A 27,455-nucleotide genomic window follows, 5' to 3' on the forward strand; every position below is an offset into this window, starting at 1 on the left:
GCAGCTCATGCCCCTTATGTAGGAAAGGGTATCTTAAAGGAATAGATCATCTGAATTTATTTATTCACTCTAATGTTGTTCCAAACCCATACAAATTTTTTCTTCTTCTGTGGAACACAAGATGAGATGTTAGGCAGAACGTTAATCTCAGTCACCATTCACTCTCATTGCACCTTTTTTCCCAAACTGTGAAAGTGAATGGGGACTGAGACTAACTTTGGAGACTAACATGGAATCATAAATGGTTCTCGGTTCCCAGCCCTACCCTTGTGAAGAATGTGTAATACTTTCCAACAGTGCTACTCTGCACATGACTGTCAGCTACATTAGCATGTTGTTAGCATTCTGCAATCAACTGGAACACAAATGGATGTCATCTTCCTCAGCTTCTGCTGTGAGGCTTTGTGCCGTGTTTTGTTCAGCTGCAATATATCAGTATTCCTCTACAACTCTTGATCATTGTTACTGTTGCTTGCATGAAGCAATTGCACCATTGATTTTGGCTTTACATTTGTACAATGTAATAAATACCCAGATTGACATTCAGATCAATGTATTGACAAAATGAGACTCATTGTATTAAGATGCAGTAGCTTAAGCTGGTCTCTGGAAGAGATTTGTGAGAATAGATCAATGCTAATGGCAATATTTGATTAGACTTCAAAGGGATAGTTCACCCAAAAATGAAAATTATATTATTTACTCACCCTCATTTACCCTTAGGCAAAATGTAATGAAAGTGAATGGTGACTGAGGCTAAAATTCTGCCTAATATCTACTTTTTTGTTCTATGGAGAAAGTAAGTCATACAGGATTTGTGAAAACATGAGGGTGAGTAAATAATGACAGAATTTTCATTTTGGCTGAATGAGGCCTATTCTCTTAAACAACGGAGCGAGTTGCGCTTTTTGCGAATGCCAAAAAATGCATTGTGTTTTAACAGACGACCAGCCAGACACAATGTCTCAGGATCAAAAACAATGCAAATGTGCATACATGCACACATGCTTGCATACTCAGCATGAGCAGCGCATAGCAGACATGATTTCATGATATTTCTAAAGTCATTTGACTTCACACCTTGTTGCTTTTACACTTCTGGTGCTTGCTTGCTGATTTATTCTCCCCCACCTGCTGTTAGTAAAAGTATGTCTAATTGTTTTAGTTTTAAACTGTATTTTATGCTAAATGCAAAACAGTGTGGCACATTTGAGGTGGATGAATATGCATGTCCTTTCTGGGTGCCCTGTCTCAAATTCATAGAGTCAGAGCGCACAGATGAGGCCCAGTTGGAGCCAGGAAAGACCCAGACCGGTCGGCATGGCAACCTCAGCACCAAACCGCTCATGCAACATTTATGCTGACCTTTCATGTGACTGGCTTTAGCCCTCTTGTGGACCCTGCACAGCTCCTTGTGTCACCCCCAGCCCCTTTGCGAGGTTCTAGGGCCTCATACAGGTGTGTCTTGTCTCGCCAGTCAAACCCAGTTCAGCCACCAGTCACCTCATGCAGCTTTAATAAGTGTCAACACACTAAACCAGCGGCAGTGCGGGGGAGGGAGAGCTGAGAGAGAAATCTGATCTACTCTAGAGACGAATGGAGAGAATGACCTCATGTGGAGGAAAAGAAATTGTGTGTTTGTGTGTCTGACTTTGAGATAGCAAGAAGATAATTACTTCAAACACACCTCTCTGTTTTTCTTGATTCAGGTTTGTGGGATAGCATCAACCAGAAATGTGCTGAGAAACTCAACGTAGGACAAACACCCATAAACTCCATCCATTCTTTTTACTTCTGGCTTGTTTGCATTTTATTTCTAGGCTTTTTTTGCTTTTATGTACATGACAGTACAGATTACAAAAGAAAGTATTTGTGCGAGAGATTTTTTTGGGGATTTTATAAAAAAAAAAAAAAAAATGTAATAACAATGTTATAATAATAAATATAATAGACATTCATGATTGAATCCTATACATTGTGTACATTTTTTATATATATAAATGTAACAGTTTAAATTCCATATAATTATCAATAATTAAATTTGTTATTGATTATTTTCATCATCGATTCTTCATCGACCATTTCACCAGATATATTTCTGGGAACCGAGGACCATTTATGATTGAATTTATTGATTAGTTGTTGCAGCATTAGTCTCTATTACTATATTTACCCTACTTCTGTACAATAATTTATAGTAATATTCTTTCAAGATGTTGTGAATGATGGTTAATTGTTGAAATGTAATAGATAACCACCCTGGTTTCCTTTCTCTGCTTCACGGAGCCATTCATCATTCAAATTGCTCAAATTTGAGAGGTCCTCACATTCAACCCACTCTCACCTATTTTAAGATTAGCATCTATCACAGGCAATTGCTGAATGGCCATTCACGTTACCAGACTGCAAGTCTCATTAATCAATGAAAAAAGTGTAATACATTCAGTTTAAGTGCACTTAATGCCGATCACCTTAAATTCTTGATAATGTGACATTTGCTGCCTGAAAAGCCATTAACTCCCTCTGCTCTGGAGCTAGTCTTCGTGGGACTGCTCACAAAGGATATTATTTGTACCTAATTCTCTGCAACATTATCCCTACTGGTGACTTCCCTTAATATGCTGTCATAATCAACCAGGGATATATTACATTTTTCATAATTACTTCATAGTGCCATTGGGGAGGTATAGGGGTGCTTGGAGGAGAGATCCTGCAGGAGTTTTGTGACTCAGAGCACAATCCTATCTGTCATCCTTCACTACACATGCTGTAAATCAGAGAGGAGAGACTTTTCACACAGGCCAGAAGAAAAGAGAAGAAACCGAGATCCAGAGTCTGGGAGAAGGAGGGACATTTAGAAAATTGGCTATTTGTGTGTATTTACTTTCGCAATTGTGTCCAAAGTCAAGACCTGGGTTCTTGGCCCTTTGTCTGATTGCTTATCAGAAGTCGTCCTGGATAAGAGAATGAAAACCAGAGAGAAAGTAAGCACTTCTTTATCATGGTTGTGTTGGAGTTAACATGATAAATCTTCTTTCTTAAACGCGCTACAGACTCCAAGTTTTTCACTCAAAAATGTCTTAAATTTCTAGTTGTTTCTCACCCAAACCTTACTGTGTGTCTTCAGAAGACTTATGGCACACAGGCGTTATGGACTACTTCTATGATAACTTTGGGTCCTTTTATAAGCCTTAAAATGAGGCACTATCAACAGTCATTGGACTGAAAAGACAGATATCGATATTCATTAATGATTCAGTAATGAATAGAATGAAATGAGTGTGAGGAAATGATGACATCATTTTCATTGTTGGATGAACTGTTGCTTTAAGTTAGTTGTTGACAGAGTATAAATTGATAACACTTCCAGTTTTCTTTACTGGTTGTAGTTCTCACACCTGTTTGAGAAGCTTCAAAGTGCCATGTCTTTGGGTACTTTTGGACCATAGTCCAGCTCAATTTGTTTGAATGCTCAGGCTGGATTAGTGTGAATGCAGGGTGCCTGTTACCTTTAACAGTGGTTTACACATGCCATTACACTAATGCCTTACTAAAGCCATGTGGGGTTTGAGCTCTTCAGAAAGTCAATTGCTCCGTGTCTTGTTTGCAATACATAACAATGGACAATATGTCTATGATAGCTTTGGCATTCCTTTCACCCCAGTGCAAGATTTGTGTCTACAGGTTTGGATCTACTACAAGACTAGCAAAAATCCTTGGACATTCATAGTTCTCTTGGCCCCTTTAAACCAGTGAATGCAGGGCAGGTTTTCATGATGTAAAACCCACTCAGCAAGCAAAGGATGTCTGTAGGGTGAGTGATATGGGGCCCAGAGGCTGACTTTACATTGGGTGGTTTGAAGCATCAGTGCCTGTTTGAAGAGCCAACATTGATTCTAGCGAGACCCTTGAGACCTTGTCAATCTTCACCTGTCCATTCTACCACCTAACACTTCAATCAATCTTCTTTGCCTCCACTGGGGTTGTTGTGAAAGCCAGTTATGTTTATGCTATGCTCTGGACCTCAGCTGGTCTCCTTCTCCATTCCACTCCATTTCACTGTGATCGTTTGATTTATTTAGAGGGTTCACCAGTGCAAGGGGAGTGCCAGAAAAGGATTCTTCCATCGCTCATGGTCGCCAGCCTGGAAGCTACTGGAGGAGGGCATCTGTTAATTATGTAGTGTTCACTTCATTTTGTGTGTCAGTTAAGAGTGAATTAATGACATTGGTTTCATCGGACACGCGTATATCACTGTAAATCAGTAACACAGGAAGAGATTTTTTAAACAACCTGGTCTCATAGAATCACGTTACTATACCTAAATTTTTGCAGAATTATTTTTACATGGCTCATTGTACGGATCACAGCAGTTTCTTGTTGACATAAGCACTAGAAGCACTACAAATACGACTTTTCCCTTTCACACAAATGTTGAGTAAAATGATCAGATTATCTGTTCATAATCACTTACTTTTTCACCCTGTTCTTCACACAATGTTATCTTAAGTCATCTAAACTCTTTTATTATATCACATGTCTTAGGAGTAAAGAGATACATTTTAACGTTTGCTTTACATCAGAATAGTTTCGAGGCATAGGCGAACTAGGCGGTCGCCACCAGCTGGGAGGGGGGCGCCAAATCGGAACCCGCCCCCAAACCACGACAGTCTCTGGAGCGCAGATGACGTGAGCACCACGCTAATCCATCGTCATGCGCACAGCCACCCTGCCCCCCCGGTCCGACAAACGCGATCTCGCCTACGGCACCAAAATTGGCAGAAACGACACTCCTTTACATAACTAACTACATTTACAAGCTTGCTCGAGCATGATTAAATTGTGTGGTAGCTGAACTGTTACACTTGCGATGCAAAGGACCTGTAAGTCAAAGTGTCATAGAAGCAGCATAAAATGACGTGGTTGCTTCAGTGATTGTGTTTTTCATCTCACATTTGCTTTTTATGACCCTAAAGATTAAGTTTAGGTTTAAGGTTTAGAGTAAGTAGGTAGGTTTTGTTGATTTAAAACTCAATATTAACTCGCATTAACCTTCAAATCCTAATATGTTTAAGAAAAAAAAATAATACTCTCTTTTATCACCACACAGTGGTCATTTAACCTTGGAAGTGCTGCAATACAAGGAAATGTGACGAGCCATCTTATATATGTTTGCAAACATGTCACCACAGTCATGTAATTTACAAATCAGGCTCTTTTTAAATCAAGGTCAGATTTTTTGGTAGTGGGGCAGGTGTTAGCATTCTCTCCTCTCTCGTTTTCACAGTCTTTCTCTCACAAGTAGAGGGGAGAATTGAAAGTGTAACTGGTGTGATGGGGGTGTAGGACTCCATCTGTTCCCTACATGATGGAAACCTGTCAGGGAATTGAGGCACCCGCATTCGCAGCTGGCACTGAGCTGTGGAGAGTGTGGTAACACCCTGCCAAGAGCTTGCTGAGGGATGGGTTTTAGGGGATGGGTTGAGGGAGCGTACACTATAAGGGTGGATGGCGGACAGGCAGTTTTTCTTCGCCATGATAATTGGCTTTAACATGCCCTGCTGGGATGCTCTGCGTCAAAGACTCAACTGAGTTGGTGTTTGAAGCCGAGCTCTGATATGGTGCTGATGATGCATTGGCCTTCGCCTGATGGTCCTGTTCGTCATTCACGCTTTCTTTTTTTCTTCGCTAACAGTCATTCTGATCATAGATTCTTTCCCATCACAGGCTCTCAGTTCTTTTTTAATGATATCATTAGCTAAAGCCCCCTACTCTGTATTATCCCACTTGGCAGGCCCTAATAAAAGCGGGTTGTGTGGGGACAGTCAGGGAGAGGAAGGTCATGCCGAGTGGTGGAGGCAGTGGAGGATTATATTAACCCTTTGAACCTTGTGAGGAGCAGGGCTGGTGTACATTCTGGGTGTACATTCTGGAGGTTGGTGACATCAGATCAGACCCTTCCCCCACTTTTTCGCCACTGATAGGGCTTCAGCTGTATCCGTGACTCCAGCTGCATGAGAGGCACTCCTCAGCCACACAAACAGACAGCTTTATCGATGCGAGTATAAATTAATGGCACATAGCTGTTTCACCACCATAAATCACTCTGCGCTTATGCCTCATCATGCAGTCTTCTTTTAAAGGGAAGAATTCCGCAAATTTGAGAGGAATGGAATTCAATCAGCACATGCCAAAAATGCTTTAGAGGGATGCAATAAAGTGTACGTGACATTTTTTTTAGCGTGGCTCTCAGTGCCGCATTGTCTTTTCTTAAAGGGATACTTCAGCCATAAATGAAAATTCTCTTATCATTTACTCACCCTTATGTTGTGTCATGCTTGAATGACTGACTTCCGTGGAATACAAAAAAAGATGATAGGCAATATGTTAGCCTAGGCAGAATTATAGCCTCAGTTACACTTCACCTTCGTTGCAGTGCTTTTTTCCATAAAATGAAAGTGAATAGTGACTGAGGCTGTCATTCTGCCTAACATCAGCTTTTGTATTCAGTGGCAGAAAGAAAGTAAAATGGGTTTGAAACAACATGGTGAGGGTGATTTTTGGGGTGAACTGTCCCTTTAAAGGACATTTAAAGACATTTCGAGTTCACATTTTGAGAACATAAATAATGACCTAAGAATGCATTGACTGCACAATTAATACAATAATAATACATCTCTTTAAATCATGTGAACCAATGTCAATGGAAAATCAAGAGCAAATCACTTCAAAAGGAAACAAATAATATTTCTTCAGTTGGTTGGAAGTATACTTTTTGGATTAGATAGTTTGCAGAACAACACCATAACAAAACTTGCAGGGCCGTAATAGAAATTAGAGAGCATAAAAGCCAGAAAGGGGCTTTGATGCTGATTTATTTTATACAGGCTTTTAGGGGCTAAAACTCTTGACCATTGATGCAAGGGTATATTCTGCTCCATGTATTGAATTCTGCCAGATAGAATACTATGTAGAAGACGCAAACGATGAGTTTGATTGATGCACATTGTGCCTTGCTTTGATTTCTGGAAAATAGCCTGAGCGTGTGCCGCACTTACCTTTTAGAATTATTAAGTACGAAAGAAGAGGGAATAGAGGGATAAAACAGGAAAAACAATGACAGCAGTTAAAATGAGCTCTCTCATTGTGAAATAATGGGTGTCTTTTAATGGGTTTTATTTTGCACTTACTTGTTCTTGGGTTGGGAGGGCAGGTCGCATTTTACAGAGGGAGTCTGCTTTTTTTCTCTGTCTCTCTCTCCTCCTGACACAGCCAGCTGCAAGTGCCAGTCAAGGAGAAAGAAAAAGAGAAAATGAAGTGATTTGTGGAGGTTATTGATCAGGGTGTTGTGTGAGGTGGAGAAGGGTGGGGAGGGGACTGAAGAACCTTTTGTCTGGCAGGGCAGCTGGCATTGACGGGCAAATGTTGGCCCCTTACAGCAGATCACAGCTGCTGACCTCCACCATGACATCAGGGAGTGGGTATGTCCCAGCTCTGTTTATCTAAATTGCACATACAAGTGGGCTTTTTTTTAGGAATGAAAATGTTGCATAGACTGGCTGTGATCTATTTGGCATTATACAAACTAAAGCCAATCCTTAATGGCATGTAAAGTGTGTGTCCCAACAATCCCCCCACCCCCCAGGTTTTTAGATATTTAGATCGGGTTTTTAAATCGGGCAAAGATATTTAGGCTACATGCAGTAAAAAATCGGGGTGATTGTCAAAAACTGAGGTGTGCTGATAGAATTTTGATTTAACAGTTTATGACCTTTACCCGATATATTACAGTTTAGGGGTAGTTCACCCCCCAAAAAATAAAAAAATTGGTCATCATTTACTCATCCTCATGTTGTTCCAAATCTGTATGACTTCATTACTTCTGTGGAACAATAAAAGGAAATGTTAGATTAACCAACAGTCTCAGTCACCATTCACTTTCAAATCAAATCATCAAATCACTTTTATTGTCACACAGCCATATACACAAGTGCAATGGTGTGTGAAATTCTTGGGTGCAGTTCCGATCAACATAGCAGTCGTGACAGTGATGAGACATATACCAATTTACAATAACATCAAATTAACACAGCACAATTTAAAGTCTAATACACATACTTACACACAACAATATACAAATAATAACATACACTGTACAGTATACAATACACACAATATAGATACACATTATTCAATAAAAAAAAAAAAGTATATATAGTAGTATATATAGAATGTACAGTAGGTTGTATTGTACTGTATTGACATTCAGGCTGTCGGTTGATAGTAAGTTGTTAAGAGAGAATATAATATAATAATAATATAATTTATGACAGTCCGGTGTGAGATATAAGAGTAAGAGTAATAAAGTGCAGTGCTGATGCATTTTGATCGCGGGAGATCAAGAGTTCAAAAGTCTGATTGCTTGGGGGAAGAAGCTATCATGGAGTCGGCTGGTGCAGGTCCTGATGCTGCCATACCGCCTGCCTGATGGTAGCAGTGAGAACAGCCCATGGCTCGGGTGGCTGGAGTCTCTGATGATCCTCCGAGCTTTTTTCACACACCGCCTGGTATGTATGTCCCGGAGGGAGGGAAGCTCACCTCCGATGATGTGTCTGGCAGTTCGCACCACCCTTTGCAGTGCTTTGCGGTTGTGGGCTGTGCTATTGCCGTACCAGGCGGAGATGCAGCCAGTCAGGATGCTCTCTACAGTGCAGGTGTAGAACCGTGTGTGGATGTGGCGGTTCATTCCAAACTTCCTCAGCCGTCTCAGGAAGAAGAGGCGCTGATGAGCCTTCTCCACAACGACTTCAGTGTGGATGGACCATGTGAGTTCCTCAGTGATGTGGACACCCAGGAACTTGAAGCTGCTGACTCTCTCCACTGGTGCTCCATTGATGGTGATGGGACTGTGTTCTCTGTCTTTTCTTCTGAAGTCCACCACAAGCTCCTTTGTCTTACTGACGTCGAGGGAGAGGTTGTGCTCCTGACACCACTGTGTCATAGTGAGCACCTCCTCTCTGTAGGCTGTTTCATCATTGTCAGTGATCAGACCTACCACCGTCGTGTCATCAGCAAACTTAATGATGGCATTGGAGCTATGTGTTGCCACACAGTCATGTGTGTACAAGGAATAAAAGAGTGGGCTGAGAACACAGCCCTGTGGGACTCCAGTGTTGAGGGTCAGTGATGAGGAGATGTTGCTGCCCATTCTAACCACCTGGCATCTGCTTGACAGGAAGTCCAGGATCCAGCTGCACAGCGAGCTGTTTAAGCCGAGAGCCCGGAGTTTCTCATCTAGCTTTGAGGGCACTAAGTGTTGAATGCTGAACTGTAGTCTACAAACAGCATTCTCACATAAGTGTTCTTTTTTTCCAGGCGGGAGAGAGCAGTGTGTATTGTAGATGCAATGGCATCATCAGTGGAGCGGTTGTTGCGGTATGCAAACTGCAATGAGTCTAGAGAGAGAGGCAGCACAGAGCAGATGTAATCTCTGATTAGTCTCTCAAAGCATTTGCTGATGATGGGGGTCAGAGCAACAGGACGCCAGTCATTTAAGCAAGTTATTTTTGATTGCTTTGGAACAGGCACAATGGTGGATGTTTTAAAGCATGTGGGGACTACAGACAAAGAGAGGGAAAGGTTGAAAATGTCTGTAAAAACACCAACCAGTTGGTTCGCGCACGCTCTGATGACGCGGCCCGAAATGCCGTCTGGGCCCGCAGCTTTGCGGATATTCACCCATCAGAAGGATCGGGTTACATCCGCTACAGAGATGGAGAGTGAACTAACCTCTGTAGCTTCGGCCATGAGAGCTCTCTCCGTGAGGGTGGTGTTATTTCCCTCAAAACAAGCATAAAAAGTATTTAGCTCATCCGGGAGAGAGGCAGCGGTGTTCATGGCGGAGTTTTTATTCCCTTTAAAATCCGTGATGATGTTAATTCCCTGCCACATGCTTCTAGAGTTGGTGGTGTTAAACTGTCCTTCAATCTTGTTCCTGTACTGGCGTTTTGCTGTTCTGTTTATGCTCCTCCGCGTTCCCAGAATTGAAAGCGGAGGTCCGCACATTAATCGCTATTTATCCATGGCTTCTGGTTCAGATAGATCCGTGTTGTTCTGGTCGGAACGACGTCCTCCACGCACTTTTTGATGAAACACATTATGCTATCAGCGTAAAGCTTGATGTCGTCATCAGAGGCAGACCGGAACATCTCCCAGTCCGTGTGATCAAAACAGTCCTGTAGCACAGAGTCTGATTGGTCCGACCAGCACTGGATCGTTCTGAGGGTGGGTGCTTCCTGTTTCAGTTTCTGCCTGTAAGCGGGCAGAAGCAGAATGGAAAAGTGGTCCGATTTGCCAAATGGTGGGCGGGGGAGGGATTTGTAGCCATCCCGGAAGGGAGAGTAGCAATGGTCCAAAACCCGGTCCCCTCGTATGTTGAAACTAATCTGCTGGTGGTATTTTGGTGCGACTGATTTGAATCTGGCTTTATTAAAGTCCCCGGTCACAATGAACGCGGCCTCAGGGTGCGCGGTTTCCTGCTCACTTATACTCCCATACAGTTCCTTGAGTGCCCGGTCTGTGTCGGCTTGTGGAGGGATGTACACAGCTGTGATAATGACCGCTGTGAATTCCCTCAGTAGCCAGAATGGTCGATACAGAAGCATGAGAAATTCCAGATCAGGAGAGCAGAAAGACTTGATAGAATGTACGTTACTCTGATCACACCAGGATTTGTTGATCATAAAACATACACCACCACCTCTGCTTTTACCTGAGAGGTCTTTCGCTCTGTCCGTTTGGTGCATGGAGAACCCCGCGGGTTCAATGGCTGAGTCTGGAATCTCCGCAGACATTCTGTTAGGCAGATAATGCAGCAGTCCCTGATCTCTCGTTGGAAAGAGATCTGCGCTTTCAGCTCGCAGAACTTGTTATCCAGAGACTGAACATTTGCCAGTAGAATACTGGGTAGCGGGGATCGATTTGTGCGGCGTCTTACTCTGATGAGAACGCCGGCTCTATTTCCCCCTTTCCTCCTGCGTTTCCGCGTCCGGACTGCCCAGACAAAGGGCTCCGCTTGCATTTTTGTAAACAGCGGGTCGGCATTGAGGAATTTGAAGTCTGGTTTACATGTGAAATTGCTGAACCGATGTCCAAAAGTGTTTGTCTGTCGTAGACAATAAGGCAGACAACATCCAAGACAAAAAACATAAGAATTGTGAACAAAACAAACAAAACACTACCATGTTGTGTCGGAGCTCGCAACGCAGCAGCCATACTCGGCGCCATCTTGAATCCTTGAGTTCATTACTTCTGTGGAACAACAAAAGGAAATGTTAGATTAACCAACAGTCTCAGTCACCATTCACTTTCATTGGATGAAAAAAAAGATGCAGTGAAAATGAATGGTGACTAACATGTGTAACTTCGATCTTGCGGGCCCCAGTGCAAAGAAACTGTCGGGCCCCCTCCTTAGGAGGCCTTGGTCATTTTTCATCACCCCTCGGGCCCGCTGTCATTTTTTTAGTTTCTTTTGGTTGAGCATTGCGGGCCCCCTCTCACCCTGGGCCCTTGGGTGGCTGCCCACCCTGGCCTTCCTCTAGTTACACCCCTGCAGTAGGCAAATATCTCATTTTGTGTTTTATGGAAAAAAGAAAGTCATAAAGGTTTGGAACAACATGAGGGTGAGTAAATGATGACTGAATTTTCATTTTTTTGGTGTCCACATGATCTTACACGTTGTCAGGTTATTAAGCATAGTCAGTATAAGATTACGCATGTAAACCCACTCTAAAGTGACCAAAATTGGGAAAGCACTTGTATCATAATGGCTGTTTCATTGAATCAAGCTTTAACAAAAAAACAAAAAAAAAGAAAAGAAAAGAAAACTATCTTCTGGGGACCAAATTATAAGATGCCATTAATTTGGATTAATGATAAAAATAAAAAAATAAAAATAATAATAATAATAATAATAATAATATTACATTTGTGAAATAATATATTCAGATAGGCTACATGTATCAGTAAAACATCTAAGTGTACTGTAATTTAGCAGATTTGAGGACAGATATTGGAGCTCTTTTGGTATTCCTGTGGGTGTAAACATGAAGCCATCTGGCTATGACTTGGGTTGAATCCAGAAGAGATGCCACAGACCCCCATCCCACTCCATTATTGAATAGTTCCTGCCCCCGCCCCCTTCACCAATACTGCAATATTTCAGACATATTTCATAAGACAGAGCTCCCGAAAACATTTACATTTATGTAATTTCTTTTCTCTATCCTTCTCCCTCTCACTCACACTTTCACTCGTCATTTTTCTCCTTTTTCAATATTGCTTCACTTTCATCTTTGAACTTTGATGGGAAAAAAAGATCCTGGAGGCTCATGAGAGAGAGAGAGAGAGAGAGAGAGAGAGAGAGAGAGAGAGAGAGAGAGAGAGAAAGATGGAAGTAAATGAATACAGAAAGTGAATAAAAGGCTGAGAGGTGGGAAAAAAGCAAAATTAAGGGAATTGGTTGAATGAAAGCACATAACAATGTGGATGGACTGCAGGGCAGATCGGAGAGAGCTCTCAGAGTGAGAGTGTGTACACATAATGGAAAGGAAGATGTGTATGGAAGCATGTAGTGCGAGTGAAAGAGAGAGAGAGAGAGAGAGAGAGAGAGAGAGAGAGAGAGAGAGAGACAGACTCCTCCTCAACACTCCAGACGGCATAAATAATGGATTATTCATGTTATTATTCATGTATATTTCAGGAAGTTGTAATCATTTTATAGCTCAGCTGTTTTTTGTTTTGTTTTTTGTGCCGGAGATGAAATTGTGACAGAATAGGGCCTGCTTTCAGGTCTCCGTTTTTAGTACGGAGGGCTTTTGCTGCAAAATAATAATTATAATTAGTTATTATTATTATTTTTATTTTTTTTAAGAAAGCATCTATCATTATACAGCTAAAGATATGCGATTTATATATAGCCTATGAATAAATATTTTAACATTGTCCCAATATGTGGCTCATTTTCAGTGGTCGTCAATTAAGAAAGAAGCTGTTTGGGTCCAGATTGTGTAAACTATTTATGGCATCTACTATACCAGCAAAGGCTAACTGGGCCATGCTGACCAACCAAACCTTGACCCCTTGTCCATAAACATACCTTAAGAAAAACAACTTTGTGAATTCTGTGTATCTTCTTTTATTTTACAATACCTCTTCATTCTGTTGACTCTTTTCTTTGTCCCTTACCCTTGGCCTGTTATATGTGGGAGAGTTTTAACCAAGACTTCAAGATGCTGGTAAATAAGTTCAGTGAGGTTTAAGCCAGGTCAAGGCCTCAAGCAGACGGGAACGAGCAGGAAGAGAGAGAGAGGAATTGATTGGGCTTTTATATGTGGAAATTGAGAAAATAGAGGGTACCATTGACGTGACCTCACTGTACTAGCTATAGCTTCAGAGGAATATAATAAGACCAGCTTTTATAGGTGTGTTTCTTTTTACCCTACCAGTTTATTTGACTTTTTAATTAAATGCAATGAAACGTAGAGATTGACAAATATAGTTTTTGACAAATATTATTTTTTTGTAACTAAAAGCAATACAGATTAGTTTTATATTTAAGTGTCTGAAAACCAGTATGCAAAACAGTTTTTTTTTCTTTTTTTCTTTTTCTTTTCTTTTTTTGACACTAAAAATAACTAAATATTCTTAAGACTACAACAATGAAAACAAATACAAAATGTAGTACAAATATTAAAAAATATGGTCACACTTTATATTAGGTGGCCTTAACTACTATGTACTAACATTAAAGACATACAAGACTATGTATTTACTGTGTAATGACAAGTTGTTCTGCAAAATTCCCACATTTGCTGCTACTGAGGTTGAGGTATGGGTAGGTTTAGGAGAAAGGGTGGGTTAGGGTTAGGGTTAGGGGTTAGAGTTAGGTTTTGGGGTAAGGGTTGGGTTAGAGTTAGGGGTTAAGTTAACAGTATAACTACAAATGTAATTAAATGCAAGTACTTTAAATGTAATTACAATGCAACACGTATGTACATAATAAGTACATTGCATCATATGGTTAAGTACATAGTAGTTAAGGCCACGTAATATAAAGTGGGTCCAAAATTATTTATATTATTTTATAATAATAAATTATATATTTATTCATATTTTTTTTATATAATATTAATGAAATTAATGGTTTATCCAAAAAATGAAAAATTCTCTCATCATTTACTCATGCTCATTCCATCCCAGATGTGAAGATGAAGATTTTTAGAAGAATATCTCAGCTCTGTTGGTCCTCACAATGCAAGTGAATGGTGACCAAAATTTGTAATGCTCCAAAATCAAATAAAGGCAGTATAAAGTAATCCATAAGACTCCAGTGGTTAAATCCATGTCTTTAGAAGTGATATGATGGGTATGGGTGAGAAACAGATCAATATTTAAGTATTTTTTACTATTAATCTCCCCTCTAACTTTCACATTCTTCTTCTTTTGTTTTTGATGATTCACAGTCTTCATGCATATCAGCATGAATTAGAATTTATACTAAAAAAGGATTTAAATATTGATCTGTTCTCAACACCTATCAAATCTCTTCTGATGATATTGATTTAACCACAGAGTCTTATATTACTTTTATGCTGCCTTTATGTGCTTTTTGGAGCTTCAAAATTTTGCTACCCCATTCACTTGCTTTGTGAGGACCAACAGAGCATTAAAGAACACAAATGTAATAGCAATCTCAGTAATAATAATATCAATATAATTAATATTATATAAATATGAATACATGTTATATCATATATATTATTATATGGTTATATATTACATTATATTAACACATCTTTTATTATTATTATTATTATTATTATTATTATTAATGATAATGATAATAATAATAATAATAATAATAATAAAAACTGTACCATTAAATTGAGCAATTATAGGTAGTAGTAATAGTATCAGTATTATTACTTCTACCATTTGTTGCATAGTTTTTTAGTCTAAAATGTTTCATCTGTGTTTTTGGCTAAGTCTAACTGTTAAGTTTTAAAAGTTGTGCTGATTTTTACTCTCAGAGTGAAAAACTGTAATAAGTTAAGTAAATTTTAAGAAAGAAAATGTCTATGAACAAATTTGGTTACTCATTCCATATGTATTTATGCACTACAAATGACTGGTGATGTATGCAAATAACCTGTTGTACACTTCCCTCCTCTCCTTCCAAACCCCAACATTTTCTTTCTTCCGTGGTACACGGCAGTGATTTTTTAATTAAAATTACATTTAGATTTAAGGTTTGGGTAAGGGTTTAGACTTTATGATTAGGCCTAGGTTTGGGTTAGGGGTTAAACTTTTAAAAATTGTAATGACACTGTTCGTTGGTTAATTTATTTTCGTTATGGAAATAAAAGTTGGGAGTTGTTTTATAATCATACAGGTTCTTAAGATTTTGTACTATTATAATCACATATTATTATAACTTATCATGAGTCTGGGTTGGTAGACCTGATAATAAAAACTAGTAACAGATAAGTAGAAAAGTGTGAATATCTGTTTAACAAAAATGGTTAAACTGGTCTATCTTTAATTAAATAGAAGAAGCATGAAGGAGGGAGGAGAATGTTGAGAGAACATAAAGGAAGAGGAGACCAGAGAGCAGGCTAAGGAATTTAGATTGGAATGCAGAAAACCTCAGTCCTTAGTAGTTACTTCCCTGGAGTTTCAGCAAGTAGGCATGGCCTGCCTCAGATATCTACTGTATGTGTGTGTGTGTGTGTGTGTGTGTGTGTGTGTGTATGTGTGTGTTTGGAGCTATGTTTAAACTGCAGTGCAAAGTAGTCAATAACTTTATCAGACAGTAAACACTGAGAGATCAGTATAGGAATCCTCAGGGATTTATGTACAGCCTGTACATAAAGAATCTAGACACCCATCTTGCTCTCTTTTGCAGTCTGTTTCTGTGGTGTTATTACAGTTATGTAGAGCAAAGCCAATGTTGTGTTTGACTGCTCCAATCAGTGGTCATGCTCTCATGAGCATTTCTCCATTACTCATACATAGGCCAGAGGTATCACAGGTGTCCCTGGCAATCTTGCTATAGATTTTTAGATACACATCTCTGTGAATGGACATCTCCCATGAGACGCAAGTGTCCTCAGTGACACAAAAAGGCTTTTATTTCTTAGTAATTTACGGTGAATCCGTAATAATCTGGGACCAAAGTTTTATCAACAAAGAAACTTGATGTAAAATGAATGAGAAGTATTTGAGATTCTGCACTATTTGTAGGTCACTAATCAAATGTAAATTTGTGACATGTTGTGAGCTGGTTGTGCTAGAATTATTATTATTTTTTATTTGTTTTTAATCTGTCACTCTGAAGGACATCATTTGGAATTATCCATCAATGTGTCAAAAAATCAGTAAATGACAGATAATTTCTGGTTAACGCAACCCCTGGTTGTGACCATCCTAACACCTTTGTACAACAGGCCAGATTTCCTTGCTTCCACTGAAGCACACAAGATGCTCTTTGGAACATTTACAAATCATGCTGGGATAATATGGATCATCAGGTTTTACACATGTCAGATTGAGTTCATGCTGTCATGAAGGCAAAATGGTAACATTAAATACTAAGAAATTCTGGAATGTTAATTTTCTATAAGTTTATATTCTATATATATACTGTATATATATATATATATATATATATATATATATATATATATATATATATATATATATATATTTATTTATTTATTTATTTATTTATTTTTTAAACCGAAGTATATGCATTTTCACAAGTGGACTTTTGAGCCCCACACTATTTAGCAACCCACTTTACCTGACAGTGACTTTACCTTGTGTATTTTTAAATCTTATTACTATCTTTTATTATACTGTAAGTAGACTGAAATTGCATAAATTAGTAATACCTTTTTCAAAGCGCATATACTGCATACTGAATCTGAAGCAGCTTTCCTCTGCGTGAGCTAACTCACAACTGTATGTGCGAAAGGGGCCTATTGAAAACTGACAACGTCTTTTCCCCATTGATTCTCGGATTGTCGTCATGGCAACATGTTTCCTGCACTCGTGGCTGTGGCAACACTTGGCTAGAAAATGAGCATGAAGCTAAGAACGCATAGAATGGGATCACGGCAGAGGTGTGCAAGACCTGCTCACACTTACACACAATACAGGTTATGAAAACCTGGACACCAAATTCATATACAGTATAATCAGCAAATTGTGCTGAAGGACTGCGAATAATGTCTAAAAGTCTGCATGGAACATTCATAGATCTTAGCTGCTTGTTCAGCGTGCAGTAATTAAAAGAGTACTTAGAGGGACTGTTCACCGAAAATTCTGTCAACATTTACACACCCTCAAGTCATTTCAAACACTATGACTTACTTGCTTCCATGGAACACAAAGAGATTTTTCATTTACATTCTCCCCAGTGCAAATTACAACAGAAGCACATGTGTTGAAGTGATAGTTGTACTCTTGATGTGAAGTCATGCAGAATGCAAAACGATTAAATGATTGATAAACTAGACATATGGATGGAAAAATGTGTGTGGTCTTTCTCACATGTTGTTGAAAGCATGCATTTAGTGTGCAGAGACTCACTCTTTCAAATTCTCTTTCTCTATGTTTTATACACTCAGTGATGGAAAATATGAAATGGAAAGTGATGGAATGGACTTTGGGGGAAAAAAAATCTTTAATTTGACAGTGTTTCCAGTGGTGCATTTCAGCAGCAGCGATGCCCTCTACTGAGTCTACATTGTAAAATACACAGCGCTACCAGTGTATTTGATTCCCAAACAAATGACTCTTATGAGCCAGCTCTTTTGAATCTACAGCGTGAAACATACAGCATTTCCGGTATAGTTCGATTCCCTAAAGAATTATTCTAATAAGCCGGTTCTTTTGAATCTATAGCACGAAACATACGTGCATCCGGTATAGTCCAGTATTGAAGTAATCAAGCGCAAGTTATGAATTTTCAGCTCGAAATCAAATGAGAACTGTTGAAGTCTCATAAGCCTGAAGGATAACTTTAAACTACATCACACAGTCTTACTGTCTCTGGAACTGTTCCTGTTATGTAATGTTACTTCAGACTTGTGAAACTTACTCAGACAGTGCAGTTACTGACTGGTTCTTCATTTGACAATGTATAATTAAAGATTCACGTAATAAAATTGTATTTATTATAAAAAAAAAATAAATAAAAAAAAAATGAAATGTGCCATCACATTTCTTGTCTGTTTAGATTTGTATTTAAAATATAGTCAAGATCAATTATTGGCTTGTATTTATGTCCCAAAAAAATCTGCAAACACTTTTTTTTTACAAGAACTGTATTACATTTATTTCTGATTTGTTATATCTGCTCTGTTTAAATCTGAAATTATCTCATCATTTGGCAACAGACTGCAGAGGGCAGTAAATGCAATAAAATTGCATTTCTCAATTTCAAATAATTCTTAAAAAAAAGGTACAAAAAAAATTATTGGAATCATTACTGGAACCATTAAAATCCTTATGATTCCCATCCCTACTTCTCAGGCAGTATATGAAGGGTAGAAATGCATCAAGGCACGTCTGAATCTAATATTTGTGCAACACCCTGCCTGGTTTGAATTATTCAATTTGTAACCATCTCGATCGCATTTACACTGGTTTTTCATGATCGAATTAGCAATCCGATTAGTAAAAACACATGAAGTGACCAAGTGTAAATACCCCTTAAGATTCCTTCCTCTGGTCAATTTTTGTAGCCAGCATAGATGTATCTTCACTGCCTGTGATATCCCACAATTCTATATGTGGGGTTCTGATGTTATGGAGTTAAATGTAATTAATTCGTTAAAAAAAAAAAAAAAATTATTTACAAATTTTAAAAAGTGTTACAAATAAAATTGTTTCATTAAATGTGCATCATTTCATTTTTCAACTTTTTTTTAGCATTTTTTTCAAAACTGTTTTTAAAATTCTACTGAGAATAAGCATTCTAGTTATTAAATATTTGCTTGATTATGTCTAAAGCTCACTTGAATTTGTTCTAGATCATTAGATCTAGATGCCTTCGTACAAAAATGCTGTCTTAAAGGGATAGTTCACCAAAAATTGAAAATTCTCTCATTATTTACTCACCCTCATGATATCCCAGGCGTATGACTTTCTTTCTTCACCAGAACACATTTGAAGAACAATAGAAAAATATTTATGGTCAGTAGGTCCTTAAAATGCAAGTGGATGGTGATCCGATTTTTAAAGCTCCAAAAATCACAAAAAGTCAGCATAACATCATCGATCCAGCGGTTAAATATATGTCTTAACGATCGCTTTTGGTGCGAAAAAAGATAAATATTTAAGTATGTTTTAAATCTAAATCATCGCTTCTGGTAAGCATCACAAGAGGGTGGAGTTCAAGTGGACTCTCATGTGACGTATTTGGGTTGCCATGATACAGACGTAATCTCACGTTCTCCACTCGGTTGAGACATCCAGGATAAGCACACAAACGCACCATTGTGAGTAAAGAAACAGATACAGTAAATACAGATCTAAACCAAAACCAATCAAGCTACTGTACAGCGTTCCTCCTTCTCAATTGTATACAGTGCTGCTCTTCTGGCTGTAACTCATGTACCTCTGTTCTCACGTGTTTCAAATGCCAATGCGATTATGTCATACGCGCATACTTCTGCAGAACGGAAGCATGATTTATAGTTTAAAAAAGTATTTAAATATTTATCTTTTTTGCACCAAAAGCCATCGTGTCGCTTTAGAAGACTTTATTTTAACAGCTGATGTCGTATGGATGAAGTTTATGCTGATTGTCTGTGATATTTGGAGCTTCAAAAATTGGATCACCATTCACTTGCATATTAAGGACCTACTGAGCTAAGATATTTTTCTAATTTTCTTCAAATAGGTTCTTGTGAAGAAAGAGAATAATGAGAAAATTTTAATTTTTTAGGTGAACTATCCCTTTAAGTCACTGAATGCATCAACATACATACCAATGCATTGATAACTACCAAAAATGAACTTGTTCAAAATTTTTGAAAATGTAAGAAAACCGCATTAACATGAGATTTTAAATTATCAGGTTATTCAGTAGTTCGTATGTTAATGTAATCTTATCTTGAAGCAGTAAACGTATTTGGCTTGCTGTCCATATACTGGAGGGCTCGGAGCTCGAGACTCGACTCGAGTCCTGATTACCCCCCCCGGACTTTACTTATTTAGATAATGAATCTAGAGAATATGTGGAGATGGGGTGGAGGTGGGATGTCAGGAGAATTGTCACAGGAAGCAGGTAACCAGCGGCTTATATACTCCTGCTCTTGGGCTGTGATTTGTCAGATTAAAATTAACATGCTCCTCCCGAACCTCTGTTAATTAACTCCATTTCTCTGCTTTTGACATCTAAATGTGAAGAGGCATGCACACCACACTTGCACACATTGGATAAGCTGAAAAGAATGCCAGTAAAGGTGTTTACATGCAACACAAAATCGGGGTAATGGGGAAAACTCTATGTGTTCCATTTGTTTTTTGGTTAAACCATGTATGACCTAACCCTGATAAAAGAAAAACAGTTCAAGGCGTTTACATTAGCTCACACATTGTCGGCTTAATAAGCATAATCGTTGTAAGAGTGTGCATATAAATGCACTCATTGACTGTCTAGAGAGTGAGAGTGCAAGACAGCTGCCCTCAGTTTCAGACACAGCTGGAGTCGCTGCTAGCACTGAAACCTTGCTTCTTTTTTGTGGCTGTTAATTTCTAAGATAAGATTAATAATGCCTGGCTTTTTAATTAGTCCCTAGACATTGTTTGCAATTGAAGAACATGCCTCCAGGAAGTGCTGCCATTTACAGCCTAAATCCACCAAGATCCGCAGGCTTACACAGAATCTGTACAACAATGTCCTCAAGTTCTTGGTTTTGACCTGATTTACTCCGAATCAACAAAGCTTCGGCCCGCATCAGCACCGCTATGAATCTCAAACAGGCGCAGAGGTGACAGGCACTGTGTTTTAGACAACAGTGGGCAGGTGTGCATGTCGGATTGACAGTGAGGCCAAATGCAGCTCTCTGCACACCTCAAGCGTATGTGTGCGCACTCACATGTTCTATATGTTTGACCCTGTGTAGGTAGCCACTGATAACAATGCCCGTTGCGTACACCTGATGGCTGTCAGTCAGCTTGTGGTGGCTCTGAGTTGCTTTGGTGGATCCTGCCCAAGGGAATTATGGAAACTTGCAGTTGTGTGTTTATTTTGATGGCGTTTGTGAGACAGGAGAGCGGTAGAATGAGACCGTCTCAAAGGAGTTAACACAGACGCTTACCTGTCACTATCAGAAAGAAGTGTATGTGTCTGTTTGTATGAAGTGAAATCAGTGATCAGGAACAGCTCGCTAGACAGATCCTGAAGCATACTGAGTGGTCATGCCACCACAGTCTGGACATGTTCTGGTAGTCTGAGATAAGAAAGAAAGCGAGAAAGAGAGAGCGACAGGGTGCTATTTTAAGATCACTCATCAAAGAGCGGGTCTTCCCAGTAGAGCTCTTGTCTTGAGACAGTGCTTTTATTGATTCTGAATGAGAAATAACTGTAATCCTGTACGTCTCTTTAGACAGGAGCTCCAAAGGTCACATGTTAACTAAAAGAGTTTTTAACTGAGCATTGGTTTGCATGAGTTGTTTTACTTCTGCCCTTATATGACTGCAGTCTTTTTGCATCCATCTGCATAAGTGGTGCTGCATCTAGCTTTTTTAGCACAACAGTGCATTTGGTGTGGACTACCCTTTACAGAACCTTCTCTTTGGCCCAATTTACACATTGTATTAAGATCCATCTCAGGTGATCCTATCACAAGTGAACAGTGCTACGCACAAGTGTAAACATGGTTCAAAGTGTTTCGTGATTTGAACATTTAAACCTGATTTTGAGGTTCCGCTAATCGAAAACGCATGTGAACACATTGCAATTGATGTGTAACGCTAATCCTTCTTCATGCATCCCGGACAACAGTAAAGGGCCATTTACTCACCTGTGTCATCCGTTTTGCTGGTCTTGTGTGACTTTAAAAGATAATAATCATCGGACTGAAAAAATAATATCAACACAGTCTAACACAGATCATGTGAAGCATACTCCACTTAAATCACTGAGAATTCTGTTCGTAAAATTGAATTTGTTTTAAGATGAAAAGTGTATTTCTGATTTTGTTTTCTGAAATTCAAGTATATTTGTAACTTTTTTTGAGCTATGATATCAAAATGTAGTGCCACACTATAGTGATCATGAAATCAGAGACCCTCCTCTTGAAATCAGATTACAAGTTGAATTTTGAAATGTTACTACCATGTGCAAACAGCACAAAAGAGTAAAATAATTTTTAACTGAGTGTTGCTTTGCATGAGCTGATTTGTTCTGCCCTCATATGACTGTAGTCCTACAGAACATTGTTTTTGTCATGTTTATAACTTTCTAAAATGAAATCTGTTTTCATATCTCTGTCTCTCTGCAGGTTGCCGAGGTAAGTTGTGTGGATTTGGGGCGGTTTGTGAGAGAGATCCGGCTGACCCATCTAAAGGGGAGTGTGTGTGTAAGAAGATTGTATGTACAACCGTGGTCGCGCCAGTGTGCGGATCAGACTCCTCCACCTATTCCAATGAGTGTGAACTGGAGAAGGCCCAATGCAACACACAGAGACGCATCAAGGTGATGCGCAAAGGCCCCTGTGGTAAGTCTAGTCATACACACACAAAGTTAGATATGAGAACTGTTTCTTATCATTTCTACACTCTAACCCAGGGCTATTCAGCTTTTGTTCTGGAGGGCCACCATCCTGCAGAGTTTAGTTCCATTCCTAAATAAACACACCTGCCTGTAATTTTCAAGTAATCCCGAAGACCTTGGCTGAGTTCGGAATAACATACTACAATACTACTCTATTTCTATATAGATTTGATTTTAGTGTGATAAAATTGTTTACTAATCTAATCAGTGTAAAGTTATATCCAATATAACTTTGTTGCCATGATGACACAGCGGCGGTAAACTTTATCACACTAAGATCTTGTTGAAAAGAGATTTTATCATACTAAAATCATGTTAACATGTATAATATTTACATCTTGTGGCCATACTTTTAAAACAGTTGCTGCATCCGAATATCCTTACTTCTCTACTATATAGTATGCCAAAACCAGTATGCCAATGGAGTAGTATGTCCGAATCCACAGTATTCATGAAGCAGTAAGCGAGAAATACTCGGATGACATACTATTTGCAGCGAGATTCTGAAGTACGGATCGACTGGACACTTTACGATCCCATAATACCTCAGGAGCTGAGGCGCTGCCACGTTCAAAATGCTGGTTTTAAAAGAACAGCGGTGAACCACGAGTCAGACAGCTCTTCTCAACTGTAAGTGCTACATATACCAAGATAATTGTTCCATGCACTGAAACTGAGCTTGTTTACCAAAACAACAGCAGATAATTTATTTGGTTGTTGTTTTTACATCATAAATGCTGGTCACGGGTCAATGCCCACATTACCAGATGAAGTATGTCCGAAGTCTATTCATACTACTCGCATGCATACCTAAAATAACTTACTGTTTTGGTGGCAGATACATGCATCCTTCATCAAATACAGTACATACTGTGACAGGACACAGTTTCGGATGCTGCAAGTGTACATTTTTTACTTTTATGGGCTAGCCTCTTGCACTTTGTAAGAGCATTACTGTAACCACAACTTTTTATTATCCCTTTACCCCTTTTGTATCCCTTTTTTATAAACAAGGGACTACAAATGCTACAAATGCTGTCGAATGAGCTTAACTTCTATTGAACCTGGAACATTACTTTAAATAAGACACAATTTGTCCCAGTTATGAATGTTTTTACTATTGAATACCATGCTCACAAGTTGGATTTACTGCTTGTGGTTTACTACAAGGTTTTACTATAAATGCAAGTACGTTTTCTGAAGTGATAGCACACAAGTGCACACATAAATAAACTCCCACTTGCTCACAAATTTTTTGATGCATGCCTAAAACAACGTTTATTCCCCTGTTTTTATCATGTATTTCCATATTCATGAATCTTGATGTTGATAGATCATCAGAGATTGGGAGGTGAGGCTGCCAGTCGAGAATGTGCTTTTTGTGTTTGCTACACTGTTTATCCTTTATATTCCAATCTATTTCATTCCATGAGCGATAAGTAATATGTGAGATGTGGCCCATTATTAAGCAGGCACAGTGGCTGTGGGCCGTAATTACATGAGCTGGTGAAACATGTCGTTCAAAGCCTTCAAAGAACTCTAATTAGCCACCTGATATACTGTCTACCAGAAAATTATCAGCCCTGAGGAATGAAAAGCTTGCACCGACCAGTGAACTCTAGTATCCATTCACAAACGCATTAAAGATGACACTATCTCGGTGTGTTAATGCAGTTTAAGTTCTGCTCTGCACTAATCCACGCTAGCTGCACTGCAGGGCTTTAATGGGCAGTAGCCTCCCCGCTATTGCGCTAATTAAATTGACGGAGTGGCTATCGGAGGTCATATCTCTCTCACTCAACTGGGATCAGCAGGCACAGATAATGGATGGATAGTGTTTCTCCTGGGAAGAGGGGCAGAGATGGGAGCTGAACTGTAAGGGCTGATGGAGTGGAGATTGTTTTGACTCGGGATCGAATAGGGCTGGACTTCCTAACCTGGGGGTTCATGATGGAACTGTAGTGGATTCATGAGATTGTGTTAGAAATGCAATGGCCGAATTAAGCGCGTTAACTTTTCTAACTTAAATATATTGAATGCCGCAAAATGTGCCACAGTTAAAGCATTTTCACTAATTTGAAATAAAAACGTTATTCTGTGTTGTCTGATTTCTAAATGTGCAGGCCACATCCACATTAATGCATTTTTGGTTGAAAACTCTGTTTCGGTTTTCCATTTCCTAACATCAGCGTTTTACAAACTACGCAGTACTGGAAAGCGTTTTAAAAAGTCTCATTTTTCGGTGGAGGAAAATGCTGTTCTAAGTGGACAAGAGTCAAAATGTAGTAAAATCAATGTATTTTCAACTGAAAATGTAATCGTGTGGATGTGGCCTCTGTAGTGCAGATACACACAGAACACTTCAGGATTCACAGTTATTAGTAAATGATGGACAAAGGCCTTAATGGCAAATATGTGTAAAAATCAGTTGCAATTTGGGAAAAATAATGTGTGTTTTTTTGTGCAATTGAGAAGAGTAAAGAGCAGTATTAAAACTACTTCTGCCTGGTGTCTTTATATACAGCCTATTCATGCAGTATATTCTGCTTAGACATATTATTTTGTTTTCTGTCCTTAAAAAAAGGAATATATGACTGCAGTCTGTTCAGTGCTGTTCAAAATTCTAAGTCCACATTCAAGAGTTATGAAATGATAAAGTAATAAAATATTTAAGATTCCGCACTATTTCTAGGTCACTCAGCAAATTTATGACCTTGCTTTCATTGAAGCACACAAGATGTTCTTTGTTACATTTCTAAACATTCTTCCATATAATTGTGTGTGTAATTATGTTTATGTGTATTTATTTACAGTATGTGTGTCTATATGATTAGTACTTAAAAAGCTCATAGGGTACTTGAAAGTGCTATATAATTTAAGTCACAGGGGTTCCAAAAAGACAAAAAAATTTAGGGACCCCTGGATTGAGGGATGAAAAAAGCTGTTGGCTCTCGCCGGGATCTGCTCCGCTGGCACGGGGCAAGAGTAGAGACAGAAAGAGAGAAGGAGACTGGTGCCTGGTTTAAAAGATGAGCAGGGGAGCGTGGGGGCTCTGATAATATTGAACTCCTGTGGGTAAACATTGTCTCCAGCTGTTTATGTGACTCAGTCAGTCAGAGAGAGTAGTGGAGTATGTGTGTGTGTGTGAAGCTAATTTCAAGCTGGCAGTGTAGTGGAACTCAGAGCTGGATTGGGAGCAGTGCAGTGGAGCACTGGGCCAGGGCAATGGACGAATGGCAGGATTGATCATAATGTATGTGTGCAGAGCACGTCTGGAATTACTGTGTATGCCGAGAGCGCTCTCTATACAGGCTCTCTTTTTATTAGTAATATTATAAACATTTACTTCTCTTCATTATCAGCCTGACTTTGTTGAAGAAACCTACTTATAAATACCCCTAGCATGGAGTTGGTATACATCTGTTTGGGAAGGGTCACATTTGTGTACATATGTATAACTAATAGACTTGTGAGTCCACAATTGTGACCCTTCCCAAACAGATTTATACCTACTCCATGCTTGGGGTATTTATAAGCACCGGTGCTTTTATTGGCATGCTGCACTTAAGTTGTTAGGGGACGTTCACATGGGATGTGTACTTGCATCTAGATTTTTTTTCTTTGTCAATGTCTTTTGACTGTAGTGACTCATCTCGCTGTTTTTCTGCATCTCGCAAAATGAGCGACACTTATTTTCATTAAGATGCCGCGTAAAGTAAAAAAGTCAAACTCTCAAGACATCTGAATTGTGTCTCATTCTACTTTGTGTAGCTTTTGGTTAACACGTTCTGTGTAAAAGGCACCTTAGAGGCAGCTTGCACAGTAAAACCCTCTCAGAATAGTTTTCAACTTCAAATTCATCCCCTTTGTGCACCACCATTACAGCCATACAAGTTTAGACAGACGTCTTTGTCCATTGTGTTTCATTTTGCGCCGTTTTTTCATTTTATTGCGTTACACTGCACATCCACACTAATACGTTTTCGGTTTAAAAACCATAAGTTTAGCTGTTTACACCTCTCATCCACATTTGAACAGCATTTTCCTTAACCAAAAATGGATACAATGCAATGCAATACAATATGCCTTCGCTAGCTGTTTTAGAATGCAAGAGCACGCCTAAGAAACGCAACTGATCACGATCAGGTAATTAGACTGATTAATCGAATAGTCGTTCAAGTAGTTTGAACATCCCTAAGACATGTTCATCACATATACACACCTTGAACCAGGTTTACCGCTTAAACTAGCCATTGAGGCTAAAACTGTCAGCTTCTGTTGTCTAAATAAGGTTGTTTTGCTCTGCAGATGAGCGGGACTGCTAAAGCCTTAATCTGTGGGTATCATGGGAAGCTGCTTAATGGACGAATCAATATGTTTGTCCCGTTATTGATGGCTGAAACTGTGTTCCTTCATTGGGGAAGTATGGCTCATTTCTCTTGGATACTTTACCTATATAACTCCCGGTGTTGATACAGTCGGATACATATGCACCTTCTTAACCTCCAGCAACATCCAGTTCTCATATCTTGAGGTGCTACATCTGTGTTTTTTACAGTGCAGTTTTAATGTCAAAGCTGACATTCATCCAAGCAAATTACAGTTG

General features: G+C 39.1%; 1 protein-coding gene across 7 annotated transcripts in view; it reads left to right on the top strand.

The window, feature by feature from the left end:
• The window catches only part of LOC127418985 (agrin-like), a 417,085-nt gene that overhangs the window by 199,805 nt on the left and 189,825 nt on the right, over positions 1-27,455 (top strand). For all 7 annotated transcript variants that reach the window (XM_051659953.1, XM_051659954.1, XM_051659955.1 and 4 more), the window contains one exon: positions 22,578-22,793. In XM_051659953.1, the coding sequence (XP_051515913.1) occupies positions 22,578-22,793 (216 nt within the window). The remainder of the gene's footprint in view (positions 1-22,577; positions 22,794-27,455) is intronic.

The sequence above is a fragment of the Myxocyprinus asiaticus genome, chromosome 28 (genome assembly GCF_019703515.2).
Source record: "Myxocyprinus asiaticus isolate MX2 ecotype Aquarium Trade chromosome 28, UBuf_Myxa_2, whole genome shotgun sequence".
Classification (NCBI taxonomy): domain Eukaryota; kingdom Metazoa; phylum Chordata; class Actinopteri; order Cypriniformes; family Catostomidae; genus Myxocyprinus; species Myxocyprinus asiaticus.